Source organism: Syngnathus leptorhynchus, chromosome 22 (assembly GCF_054491065.1).
Source record: "Syngnathus leptorhynchus isolate UIUO chromosome 22, UIUO_Slep, whole genome shotgun sequence".
Classification (NCBI taxonomy): Eukaryota; Metazoa; Chordata; class Actinopteri; order Syngnathiformes; family Syngnathidae; genus Syngnathus; species Syngnathus leptorhynchus.
The window spans coordinates 3,783,998-3,796,494 of NC_141216.1; the positions used below are offsets into that span (position 1 = coordinate 3,783,998).

General features: G+C 56.8%; 2 protein-coding genes across 3 annotated transcripts; both read right to left on the reverse strand.

The window, feature by feature from the left end:
- Positions 1-25: 25 nt before the first annotated feature.
- On the reverse strand, positions 26-3,971 carry st6galnac (ST6 (alpha-N-acetyl-neuraminyl-2,3-beta-galactosyl-1,3)-N-acetylgalactosaminide alpha-2,6-sialyltransferase). 2 transcript variants are annotated; one of them, XM_085903612.1, is made up of 8 exons: positions 3,841-3,971; positions 2,474-2,893; positions 1,925-2,090; positions 1,676-1,850; positions 1,422-1,560; positions 1,249-1,352; positions 1,091-1,174; positions 26-1,034 (listed from the first exon to the last, which is right to left on the reverse strand). In XM_085903612.1, exons 2-8 carry the CDS (start codon positions 2,732-2,734, stop codon positions 764-766), a joined length of 1,200 nt encoding a protein of 399 aa, XP_085759738.1. In that variant the 5' UTR covers positions 2,735-2,893; positions 3,841-3,971; the 3' UTR covers positions 26-763. The 2 variants fall into 2 exon arrangements, with proteins under 2 accessions (XP_085759738.1, XP_085759739.1); XM_085903613.1 differs by lacking the exon at positions 3,841-3,971 and adding an exon at positions 3,011-3,496.
- Positions 3,972-4,278: 307 nt separating this feature from the next.
- Positions 4,279-11,908, reverse strand: cep131 (centrosomal protein 131). Its single transcript, XM_085903614.1, has 29 exons — positions 11,748-11,908; positions 11,308-11,341; positions 10,988-11,193; positions 10,828-10,919; positions 10,409-10,499; positions 10,245-10,339; positions 10,078-10,182; positions 9,835-10,002; positions 9,637-9,754; positions 9,453-9,560; positions 9,086-9,278; positions 8,894-8,988; positions 8,715-8,822; positions 8,456-8,626; positions 8,234-8,395; positions 7,972-8,154; positions 7,760-7,900; positions 7,562-7,687; positions 7,378-7,494; positions 7,172-7,201; positions 6,794-6,896; positions 6,419-6,728; positions 6,211-6,328; positions 6,053-6,127; positions 5,843-5,985; positions 5,594-5,771; positions 5,320-5,516; positions 5,113-5,173; positions 4,279-5,027 (listed from the first exon to the last, which is right to left on the reverse strand). The coding sequence occupies exons 3-29, from the start codon at positions 11,177-11,179 to the stop codon at positions 4,956-4,958; spliced, it is 3,552 nt and encodes a 1,183-aa protein (XP_085759740.1). The 5' UTR covers positions 11,180-11,193; positions 11,308-11,341; positions 11,748-11,908; the 3' UTR covers positions 4,279-4,955.
- Between the last annotated feature and the right edge of the window lie 589 nt (positions 11,909-12,497).

A 12,497-nucleotide genomic window follows, 5' to 3' on the forward strand; every position in this document is an offset into this window, starting at 1 on the left:
AAAATTAAAGGTTTTATGGAAACTTCTTTGAATAGTTGATATTTGGTTCCTTTTCCGAGCAGGAAAAGCACGTGACAAGGTATGTGAGTTAACTCTATTATCCAAGTTTGAGTTTTATCATTAACTTTTTCTCCTTGCGTTTTATTCACATTACAGAGGTCACGTGGCAGCTTTTAGAAGCGTTTTAATTGTGCGCCAGTTACTCATTCACTTGGCACTTGATAAGCGTCTCTATTTTCTGCTCTTATTACACATTACCCACATGATGGAAACTATAAAAAGTCACTCAAATGACGGTAGTGGCAGTCATTTTGAAAAACATGTGAAAAGGAACATGCTCATATTGAAACATAGCTAAAAGGAACATGTTGAAAATAAAAAGGTTGCAAAGAAAGAAAAGAAAAGCAAAGAAGAGACAAGGCTGCTGTCCTAGCAACAGGATCGAGTCCGGTTGGTGGTTGCTACGGCAACCGCTCAGTAAACAGTCTGGCTCAGCGACCGGGCCGCTTTTGCTTGCCAAAAAACAATGTGAGAAGCAAAACGGCGCCGCCTTCAGCTGAGCGCGACGGGCGGACACGTAGCTTGAGGAGCCGTCGGTGGCCACAAGCAGCAGCCCGGGGCGTGCAAATGCGCGTCATGATAATAAATAAAAAAAAAACACAAGGACGGCTTTTCAGGAGTCTTCAGGGTGTCGCTTGCTGACTCATGTCAGGAGCATTCGGGAGTGGTCAGAAATGTCGAGGAAGAATTGACAAAGGAGCGTTCACGGACGCATGTAGAGCGTGATGAGGCCGGCTCGGTGCAGGCGTTGCCACAGGTTCATCTCCAGCATCAGGTCGTGGTTGACGAAGAACCCCACCCGGTGGTACTGCTTGTCGTAGTAATGGTCCGAGTACTTTTTGTACTGCGGCGTCATGAAGCCGTATGCGCTGACACGGTCGCAGCTGTGCAACGCCGCCAGCAGCATGGTGGCGCCGGTCGATGGCCGGTACATGTTGCGGTACTTGGTTTTCAAGGTTTTGGACCGAAGGAACCTGCGAGGAAATGATACCGTTGGTTTGCCGAGCTGGGCTGGGCGGGGCTCCCTCACCTGTTGCGCAGGTAGCGGATGAAATCGGGATGGTACATCTTCAGCTTGGATGCCGTCACGTCCTTCCCGAAGTACGCCGTGGGGCTGAGTTTAAAACACGACACGGTGATGACAAGGCCGCGTCAAGCGGAAAAAAGCTCGCACGCCACGTTACTGACTCTTTGCCTTTCTCCCGCCCTTCCTCAACCAGCGTGTGCTGGGCCGCCGCCTTCATCATCAAGTAGTCGCGGTCGTGGTCAGGCAGGAAGACGTAACGCGTTTCCTGAGCGGGGGCGACGTCGCCGTTAGCACGCACGAACGTCCTCTGTGCGTACGCACGTTCGGGCCTCACCTGGGACTGAGGTGGGCCTCGGTAGCCGGCGGAGGCGTAGCTCAACATGGAGTTCATCAAGGTGTTGGTTGAGAAGGTGTAGTGGGTGGTTCGGACCCCCACGTCTTTCTCGAAGCCTGTCAGGATGGCGCCGTTTGTCCTGGGCCAGCAAAATCACAACCATAATTAAAGGGGGGGGGAGTCTCAGAAGGAAATTGGGTCTCAAACGATGTGGTTGGAGACCCGATTTGATCTGACTGAAGGCAAAAGTTCACCTGAAGACGTAGTGGTGGCCATCGATCTCTTCGCCCTTCTTGGAGTCTTTCAGGATCCCGCCGTTGCCCACCACGGCGCAGCGGATGCAGCCGGATCGGTTGCCGCGACTCGCCCAGTCGTCCAACATGACGGCGTTGGCGGACAAGTTGAGCAGCGCCAGCGCGCCCGACAGCACTGTCCAGAAAAAGTCAATCTTAACGCCGACTGATCCCTTTTCCCAAACGGGATGTGGTCGCGCGGGTCCTGACCGGGGTATGTGAGGCTCCCCCAGCCGTTGGCACCCGCGTAACGACTGAGGCGACTGTATTGGGCGGGCGTGGCATCTGTGGACTGCTGCAGCACCGGAATGTTCTTCAGGAACAGGCCAGCCACGTCGGAGCGTAGGACCCGGCTTCTGATGCCGTCGGGGCAGTCCTGTGCACACGTGGCCCCGAGTTGAATCCGTGCACAACTCTCTCTCTCGCACGATTCCAAACAAGAGTCAAAGCTTGAATTCAGTAAGCTGATATCCAAAGCGACTCGATTTGAACAAGAGTCAAAGAGCATTTCTAACCGGGATCGTCCGACAATGCACGAGGATTCTAACCTCGAGTCCAAAATGACTCTTTGCGAGATCGCAAGATGACTCAAACATGATTCGAACACAATCCCAACCTTCTGTGAACAGCATTGAAACATCAATTCAAGACAATTGTAAAAATAAATCGAAGCACGATTATTCTAAAGCGATGCCAGCATGAATTCAACATTCGACTGATTGTTGGACCAATCAGACGGCAGGTTTGCACTCCACTCACAGTTTGCGGTGGGACGTCTTCGTCGGCGTAAGCATCGCCGATGAAGGAGGGCTCGGTGGTTTTTTCGGAAACGTTGTACACGTGAGCGGTCGGCGAGGGGGCGGGGCTCGCCCGAACGCTACCGAGACTCGGCTCCGAGTCCGGCGAATCGCTGCGGAAGACAGACAGACCATCCGTCAGCTGGGACCAGGGCAACAAGTAGAAGCACAGGAGGGAGGCCATGGTGACGCCGGCCAGCGCCAGCCGCCTCGGCGCCGACATCCCCGTGGGCACCAAAGGGGTGGGTGGGGGTGGAGGGTGTCACAAGCACGCTTGGTCAGAAGCCGCCTGTGCTGGGGGCTTAGCTGCCCCCCGCCTCCACTGAGGGCACATCAGGGGTCGTGCGACGGTGGGGGCCGATCGAGGAAGTTCAGCGTCCGTCTGAGGAGGAGATCAACCAGTCAGAGAAGAACAATAAAGCGAGCGGTTGCAACACAACGTTTGGACAGGGCGAGCGGATGACATCACATGACGCTCGGAGCTCGTTCGTTCGTTTACTTCCTGTCGCTGGGTTGTGTGGGCGAGCCGCAAACGGTCGTGACAAATGTGGCGCTGCTGAGCAAACACTGAACAGGATGTGAGAACCAAAGCTGGAGGGCAAAGGGCTTCTTCTCACATGACTCCGACAAGTGTCAACTTTCCCACTTGGCCATGTGTGACGGGGGCCCACTGAAGGTCGTAAAGTAAAAGACAGCCCGTCTTGCCCCCCCCCCACCCAACCCAACACATACACACGCTCCTCCTAGCTGGGACAATAAAGTGAAGCAGAAGACAAGTGAAAATGCCACGAGCGGCCGAGTCAGTCCGCCTCACTTTTTATCTTTTGTGGCAAGACAGGAAGGGGAGGGGAGGCGAGGGGCGCTGCCTTGTCCTGCTTAACATCCGGAAATGAAACATGACCCCAACTTCATAAACTTTAACCACAGTGATTCTAAGCCGATTCTCTCAGGATTCCAAGAGAATTTGAACACGATTCCGAGGATGATTCTCGAGATTCTTTTATGACTCTGCCATCATTTGAAGATGACTCCAAGCTCGCTTGCCTGCAAAGTGATTCTTAAAATGATCACCATTGCGATCACAAACACAACCTGAATGCGATTCAAAGAACCATTCAAACATAACGGCCATTCCGACACGTACACCGATCCGTGAACCGCCAACATTTCAAAATGTTTTAAAGAGATGGCCAGCCCATCAAAGTGCGATTGCCGTACGATACCAACACAGTTGTACTCGTAAGGGACTACTAAGCGCGACTCCTACGCGATTCTAGCAGAGTGGGTCGGGGGTGGGTGGGGTCAGGGGCGGTGGGAAAAAGACCTCACCTGGTGCGGCGTTCCCTCGGCTGAGCTTTGCAAGGACTCTTGAGGCGCTTTGAGGAGTTGGAGGCACTCGGCCAGGCGCTGCTGCCGGGCCCGCCTATTCGGGGGGCCGGGCCTGGTCCCGCAGGGTGGGGCCAGTGTGAGAGAGCAACAGCTGCTGCCGTCAGCGCTCGGCTTGGGGCCCTTCTCCGGCACGGGCTGGGAAGGAGGGGGAAGAGGGCAGCCAATGGGAGTGCGGCAACATGATGCTGCGAAAAAGGCCCATGTGCAACGATTCAAAATTAGAATCAGTATTTTGTGTGGAAGGATATTTTTCTACCTTGATGATGCAATTTCTGGTGTCATACATTTCATTACTGATTTACATGTGCTACGTTTCACCAAATTGCACTGTCGGCATTTAGCTGACGCAGGAAGTCCCGGAACAAATGGAGCAAATAGAAAAAGGAAAATGTAGTTTTAATTGAAAAAGGGGACTGAACAAATGTCAATGGGCCCAAAGAGAGAGAGAGAGGGGGGGGGGGGGGGAGCTCAGGCAACCCCACCCCAATAAATAGCGATTGAACGTAAAGACATCATCCCCGGCCGGCGCCGTTTGTTTTGCGCCCCCGCCACCTTCAACTTTTTTCTTTCGCGTCCACACATTCTTCTCGGGCTTCGCTGGCACGCCTCGACGGCCACGCACGCCGCCCTTGCTGACACGTCCTCTTCTCCTTCTTGAAAACATTGGCTGAGCTTCTCCTCGGGGGCGCGCATAGGCCTGCACGGGCCTGCCTGCACGGGCTGGCCACACAAACATCTGGAAAAGATCTGGAAGCATTGCTGCCTGGGTGGGGGAGGGGCCAGAGAGCGGGAGCGCTCAATTGTGGCTGCTCCTTCCTGTCTGTCACTTTCCGTCCACATATTTTCTTTCTTTCTTTCCCGTCTCATCGTCGCTGGGATGACGGCGGGCATCTCGGGTGTCGAGCCAAACTGACGTCAAAGCGCTGGCCGTGAAAAGCGATACGGGCGAGCCCTCGCCTTGCACTTTGACCTCAATTTCGGTGGAGAGCGCCGACAATGGTGGACGGGTGGTCATTCATCATTGGCGCGTGTCTGATGAGTACTTTGCAGTGGCGTCATTTCTCCATCAGCTGCCTCCTTTGCTCCTCCCACAAGGCCTCCAGACGCTCGGCCCTCTTCAGGGCAGCCTAGCGGGCGACAGCAAAACGCAGCGTTGACAGTCGCCCTTTGTGAGGCCGGGCCAGGCGGCGTCCCGCTCCCGCCGCCACTCACCTCATGCTGCCGCCGCAGAGCGGCCACTGCCTCGTCCTTCTTCAAGATGGCCGACTTGACTCTGCAGGCGAGCGAGGCATCGTTTGTCAAATACGGACATCAAAATGGGCTCAAGTTAAGCCGCTTTGGACTCGATCTCAGTCGTCGTATTCAAGCAGGAAAGACAAGAAGGAGGGCAAACGAAGGCGAAGCTTTGCGCTAGCTCACCGGCAGTGCACCTGATGGAGCTCGTTCTCCTTCTCCTTGGTGAGCTTGTCCACCTCGGCCCGCAGCGCGCCACGCGCTTCCTCCGCCTCTGCCCTGGCCTTCTGCGCCTCCTCCTCGGCCAGCAGCAGGCGGGCGCTGAACTCCTGCTGGATGACCGAGGCCAACCCGTGGCGCTCCTCCAGCAGCTGGTCCCGGTTCTCCACGCAAAGAGGAAAGACGCAAGTTGTGGATGAGTTGAGGCAGAGTTGTGGAGACCATTGGCGGGCTTTCTCACTTGCGTGACGACGAGCAGGTCTTGGTCCTTGTGCTGCAGCGCCTCCTTGAGCACGTCCACTTGTTGCAGCGCGTCGGCGTGTTGCTTCCGCAGCTCCTGCTGCTTGTCCAGCGCCTCTCGCAAAGAGCGCTCTAGCTCCTTCAGCTCCACCTCGTACGTCTCCCGCACGCGAGTCACCCTGAGCACGGAAAAGGAGAATTTATTTATTGTTGGTCCAAAACATTTCCCCACTAGCCTGGAGCCACCTACCTGTTGTGAGCAACCCGCTCGCACTCCTCCTTGTCCCGGTTGGTCTCCTCCTCCAGCGTCCAGATGGCCAGCTGGATCTCTTTATCGCGCTCCTGCCGCAGCTCCTCTCGCAGCTGGCGCTCGTGCCTGAGGAGCCCCGCCTCCTAACAGGCGTGCACGCCATCAGTGAGACGCGGCCCCCGGGGAGCCGCCTCCCTCCGCACGTCTCACCTGCTTTTTCCTGTATTCCTCCTCCCAGCTTATCTTCTCCTGCTCATAACGCTCCTGCAGCTTCTTCAGCTCCGCCTGGGTCACAAACGTGCGCTTTTACTCAGAGCCGGCCGGAGGTGGCGTCCAAGTGTACGTGGGCTCGGCCCGGCGCTCCCCACCTGGTGCCTCCTCTCCTGCTCCTCTCTGCTTTTGTCCAGCTCCTCCCTGAAGACCCGTCCGGCCACGCTGGAGTTTTCCTCCATGCGCCGACGCAGCTCCTCCATCTCCGAGCGCTGCCTGCGCACGGACGGACGGACGGACGGCGGCGCTCTTTGAATGCGGGCCCGGCCCCATTCGGCCCCGCTCGGCCTCGCTCGGCCTTCCTACCTGGCCGCTTGCTGCGTTAGCCGCTCCTTCTCTTCGGCCAGCTCCCTCTGCACGCGCTTCCTGTGCTGCTGCAGGGAGAGCTCTTCCTCTTGGAGCTGCTTCTCAAAGTGTCGGCGGGCCAAGTCGCGCTCCCTGCGGCACTGCTCCTCCTTTTCGCTCTCTAGCTGCTGCCGCAGCTCCTCGCACTGGCGGGCGCAGCGCTCGGCGCCGCGCTCCTCGGCGTGCAGCAGCTCGGCCTCGTGGAGCGTGCGCAGCTTCTTCAGCTCCTGCTTGTGCTTGGAGATCAGCTTCTGGATCTCGGGCTCCAAACCTGAGCGGGGCGCCGAGGATGAGAGTGGACGGAGAGCGGCGTGCCTCTTCCCTTTTTCGCCGTACCTTTGACTGTAATCTCTTTGATCTTCTTGGTTTTCTCATCGATCCATTTCTCCCGCCGGATCTTCTCCGTGACACTCATCAGCTGCTTCAGCTTCTTGATCTCCTGGACCAAAGAATATGAAAAGACTAGATAAAGACCAGAGGCTGCGCCCAGAGAGGAAGATGGCGGCGGCGGCGTGGCCAGCGTGTGCGTGCATGAGTGAGAGACAGGTAACGCCACATGAGAGGAGCAGCGTGAGCATGAAGAATCAGCCAAGGTGATGATGATGACGATGATGATGAAGACTCACGTGCACAGCGAGCATCCGGCAGGACGGCCGGTGCGCGGGACAAACGAGCGAAGGGAAACAGAATAAGGAGGAGCAGAAGAGGCGTTACCTCGCACAGCGGGCCCAGGATTTGCCAAACCTGAGGCGGGAAAGGAGACGCGGCCTCAGTGACGGCGGCAGCGGCGGCGGCGACGATTACGAGGAAAAAGAGGAAGAGGCCGTTAAAATAAAGAAGAAAAGAAGACGGGCGCGTGGCGGTGAAAACCACTTGTAGCAAAATGCCCAAAGGGCCTCCGGCAGCCAGGGGGCGCTCACCATTTCGTGCTGCTCCTGCATCTGCGAGATCTTCTTGGTGTATTTGTGGTCCACCAGCTTGAGCTCGGCGATGACGCCCTCGCATCGCTCGCTCAGTGCTTTTTTGTCGCCGATGAGCTGAGGACAGACGTCGGGGAGGTCACGCAGGCCCACGCCGCAGCGTTTCCTTCGCCTGCCCGCCTACCTGGTCGATGAAGGTGAGGTGTCTCTGCACGGTGGCTTCGTACTGGTCCCTCTGCAGCTGAAGGTTTCGGCTCAGTTCCTTCTCCGTCTCCTTCACGTGCTGCACCGTCAGCTCCCTCTGCTGGGCCTGACGCAGAAGAAAAGGTGGACGGTGAAGGCCAGCCAGCGGAGCCCGGGTGGGCGCCGGCCGGATCCCCACCAGCGCGCTCTGCAGCATTTCCACCACACGCTTCTTCTCCTCCAGCTCCATTTTAATTCTCATGATGGAGCCGGACACTTGGGCGGCGGTGGCCGAGGCCGGGTCCAGCGCTGGCGCCTCCTCCTCCTCCAAAAACGCCGCCTGGACGTGCACAAAATGGCAATCAGCACGACAGAGACAGCCGAGGCGGGACGCGAGCGAGGGTGGCCAACCTCTCTGTGCGAACTGGTGGAGCGCGGACGCTCCTGCTCCGACTTCTCCATCTCGTCCAGGAAGTTCATGATGCTCTGCAGCTTGGCCTCCGACAGCAACGCCGCCCCGTCTGCCGCCGCCGGCAGGCTGAGCTGGACGTGACGTTCCAGGTTGTCGGCCGTCAGCGAGTCTGCATCGCCGTCCTTTTCGAAAGACAATTTTGGATTAGACAAAGAACTGCGGGGAGGTCGGAACCGCTTCCCCGCCGGCCATTTTGCTCACCTGCTCCATCCAAGCGTATTTGTCTTTGTTGTAAGATTTGGGCTGGGAAAGGCACTCGGGTTCCTCCTCCAGCAGTTTGAGCGTGTCCAGCAGGTCGTGGAGGGTGGACTTGGACGCGGCGCAGGAGCGGTCGTCGCCGCTCAAACGCCCGCGAGGACGCTCCTGGCAAACGTGGCCGCTTTGAGAAATGGCGGCTCTTTGCACGCGAAGATGCTCGCTCACCTGGGAGCAGCGGGAGCCTCCACGACTGGACAAGGAGGGCGAAACCGCTCGGAAACAGGACAGCTCGGTAAATTCTTGCGCCTTCTTGGTCTTGACGTCTGCCGTGGAGTTGGGGCCCATGCCGGGAGGCGAAGCAGGACTTCTGGCGGCCAGGGGAAGCTTGGCGCCCGGCTGATGGAACAATGGAACTAATCAATGGTATATATTCTCAAGGGTCCAGGTTTTCTTTTTGGGCTAAATCTGGAGAGGGCGCACGTACATCATAAGGGTCGGGCTGGAGTAGCGTCAGGCGAGACAAGCGGGGTCTCGCCTGATGTATCGATTTCCCCTCGTCGTTGTCGTCTTGCTCTGCGCCGCCGCCGCGCTCCTACGAGGACAAAAACGAGTGAGAAGCACAGCCAGCGCAGAAAGCCGCGCGAGAGGGAGGATCCGTGATACCTGCGCACACGGCGAGCCTCTGCGATTGGACAACGCCGGCGACAGCGCCCCGAAGCTCCCTTGGCTCAAGTCGCCCGTCACCTTGGCGTGAAAGTCTGCCCGCGTCGGCGCACAGCACGCCAACGTGTGAGACACATCTCGCTCGCATGCGCGCTTCTCTCTCACACGTCTGGAAGGAGCAAAGTGGGCCACCTGTGTTGTTGGCTTTGGCGTGCGTCGGCGACAAGTTGACGCTGTCGGTCGGGGACGCGCGGCTCGGGAAACTCTTGGTCGGCGTGGCGCCGCCCGGCCTCCGCTGCTCCTCGTCCGCCTCGGCGCCCTGATGCTGAGCTCCATGAAGATGAGAAGGATGCTGAAGATGCTGTGTTCTTTTCTGCTGCAGCCCCTACACTGACCACCAGGCGGAGACATTAGTGCAAGGCCTTGAGCGCAGGAAAAATTCAGTAATTGCTGAATTGATTTCCTTCCTGCTGATCCAAAGCATGAATGATATGTTGTTGAAAAGAAGAAGAAATAAACAAAGCCATCAAGAATTGCTCTCTGAAATGCTGGCGGTGACCTGAATAGCAGCGAGGCGCGCCTGGCGAGCTTTTTCTTCCCGAATCAGCTTGCGCTTGTCCGGCACCGTCTCCAAGTGACTCTCGGCCTCGACTCGCGCCTGCCACTCCTGCCGACGCAGCAACTTTAAGCACGGACTTGGCGGCGCTCCGCTTGGAAGCGTTGCGAGGCGGACCGGAGCGGACCTTGCGTTTGGTGTCCAGGATACGGCGCAACGCCGCACGGTTGGCCCGGCGCCGCCCGGCGTGACGTCTGTACCAACGCTGGATGGTGACGGCCGCCTGGTTGACCTGCTGGATGAACCTGCAACGTTCGTTTCTACAGGTAAATGCAAATTCCTTCTTTCTTTTTCGGGGGGGGGGGGGGGGAGAAAACGGCGCTACCTTTCGGCCTCCTCCTCTGAGACCTGGTTGCGGCGCTGCAGGAGCGGGCTGCCGGGCCCGACAGGACTTTTGTTGTTGGCCGACGCAGCGGAGAAGTTCTTCTGGGACTTGGTGAGGGAGCCGCTCTCCAGCGAGACGTCGTCGTTGGCGCTGGCCTTCAGGAGGTTGCTGAAAGACAAAAAAAAAAAACGCGGCTGGAGTCCCGGAGCTCGTCGCCCAGCCATCTGCCCGTCCAGAACCTACTTGAAGGGCGGCCTCTGGTTGGAGCTTTTGGGCGTCAGCGGCTTGTCGCCGTGGTTGTTGTGCAGGATGGAGGTGACGGCGTTTCCCACGCCGCCCTTGTTGCTCCTGACCGAGAGGAGAAGTTGAGCCTTTGAGATGATCAGAAGGCTTTGGATAGCAAAACCAACCTATTGTTGGCAGTGAAGGATGCGGCGGGGTCTCGTCCCTTTGTGCCGGCGGGTGGGTCTGCGGCCACGGCACCGGCTGCCCGAGGCTGCTCATCCTGAAGTTGCGGCAAAGGAAAAATCGTTTGACAACAAGGCTCCGTGTGCTTGCGTGCGTTGCGCCATACCAAGATGTTCCAGGTGGTTCCGTCAGGTTTCTTTCGGCTGTCTGCGCCATTGTCCAACACAGTCAGGTAGTCACCGCTCTGGTGGTCTGGACTGGAGCACGCACACACACAGAGTGTAAACCTCACATTTCAGCGGAGGGGGAGGAGCTGGAAGCCCGGCTGCCCGAATGCAAGCTGTTCAGGCCGCACATTCCAGGACTCAAAGACAGGCGCCCAGGCTTCTGGTGTGAACAGATGCCGGACAATAGGCGCACGCTCTTCTTGTTTGGGCGGGGGCGGCCCCGGGTAACCTGACCCCGAGGTCCCGACCCTCCCCTGGGAGCCCGCACAAAACAAGCCAGCGCAGCTGCATCGTATTGTGCCAGCGTGACTGATGCCATTCTTGCATTTTTTGTTGTTGTTGCCAAACATTTTGGTACCTGAGCGTAAAGTGTGGCTGCTGGTTGACGTGCGTGGTGCTGTTGGAACGCCGCAGGTTCTTGACCGAGCGAGGGCTCGCCACGCTGTCACCCTGCGGAGATAGACGTAGGTTTTGACCAGAACCCGAGTTTTCATTCCGTGGCAGTGGCGGCTCCTCACCAGGGTGTTGCACTTCCCTCGGGCCTCGCACGGTGTCGACACCGACACCGAACGGGCCAACAACTTCCCGGCGGGTGACACGCCGGCGCCGGGTCTTTTGGAGAAGGAGAGACGCGAGCCGGACAAGCTGAGGTCCAGGGCGTCCCCTGGAGGTGTGGCCGAAATGGACGAGGGGCTTCGCGACAGGTGCATCCTTCACTCGACACCTAAGCACAAGACGACGCGCGGGTCATTCACAACAAAGCAAGTCTCATCACCATGACGACCAACAACAAAAAACACCTTTGCTTTCTGCTTCCAGGAAAGAAAAGTCCACTCACCTTAGCGATTCCGTTGCCAATGCAAAGCAGATGTCTAAACCCAAAGAGAAACGCACGAGTTAATGCGTTTTTTTTGCACATGGAAAAGTGTTTGGATGTCAAACACTCCCAATAATCCCTCTTAAATGTGATAGAATTGCAAACCAGTCACGGTAAATCCAACATGAAAGCGGAACGTGGCGAAATATAAACGCAACGCGTTGGAAAACAAAAACAATCGAGTTCGTCAGCCTGTATGATACTAAAATGACAACGACGAACTCGCAGTGTCGTGAAGCGGCCAAAATGAGAAGAGATTAGAAAGCTTTTCACTGGACATGTTTTCCATGTTTTTTTTTTTTTTTTCCTCCAAAACATGAAGAAGCTAACGGGGGCAAGCACAAGCTAGCGCTGGGCAAGCTAACGTTCGTTCGCGACCAAAAAACATCGCGCAAACTTACTTGAGCGTGTGAAGAGCAGCAGCACATCTGAAGGAACTCTCCAATGGAAAATATCGGAAAAGGTCCACTTGATGGCGGGACGATCGACGCGCTTCGTCCGTCAACTGGGACGAAATAAAAGCGAAAGCCAAACACTGAAAGTCAACATCTCTTCACTAAGACCCCCGTTAGTCCCGCCTCTACTGGTAGCCTATTGGCTTGCACCTTGGCATTCGTCTCCCGTTCTTGCCTCTGATTGGTTTACGTTATTGCGCCTACAAGTGGGCGCGGTTACGAGTGACTTGTGATTTGGTTGTTATCTTTATCTTCTTCATGGTTATTTTAGAACACAATGGAAGTGATTGGGAATGATTTTAGCGGAACAGTGTGGTCCACCGTATCGAAAGCTGCAGTGAGACCCAACAAAACCAGGAAGGCACATACCATGTCCGCTGTCACTTGCCAGAAGGTGCTATGCATCCTCTTGAAACCTCATTGGAAAAGCTCTGTGACATTATGTTCCTCAAGGAAACCCACAGGATGTGTTGAGAGGAGGAGGAGGAGGAGAAAGTTTCAGGCCAGCTGCTCATCACAAGTAAAGCTGGCAGATGGCGACCTTTGGGGGGGGAGGGTCATGCATGTCAAAAGGCTTTAGGGGGGTGGGCACGCTTGATGCAAGCTACGGGGGACAAAGAACGGATTCCTTTGGACTGACTGCCACAATATAAGTGACACGCTTGGACTCTTTTGTCACTCGAAGATGATGAGGGC

Coding starts and splice junctions, on each gene's coding strand:
- st6galnac (XM_085903612.1), bottom strand. CDS start 2,734: ATGTCGGCGCCGAGGCGGCTGGCGCTGGCCGGCGTCACCATGGCCTCC. Junction 2,091..2,473: donor AAGACGTCCCACCGCAAACT/GTGAGTGGAGTG, acceptor ACGTGTGCACAG/GACTGCCCCGACGGCATCAG. Junction 1,035..1,090: donor ATCCGCTACCTGCGCAACAG/GTGAGGGAGCCC, acceptor ATTTCCTCGCAG/GTTCCTTCGGTCCAAAACCT.
- cep131 (XM_085903614.1), bottom strand. CDS start 11,179: ATGCACCTGTCGCGAAGCCCCTCGTCCATTTCGGCCACACCTCCAGGG. Junction 8,627..8,714: donor TCCAGCCCGACCCTTATGAT/GTACGTGCGCCC, acceptor TTGTTCCATCAG/CCGGGCGCCAAGCTTCCCCT. Junction 5,028..5,112: donor CTCTGCGGCGGCAGCATGAG/GTGAGTGGCGGC, acceptor GTCGCCCGCTAG/GCTGCCCTGAAGAGGGCCGA.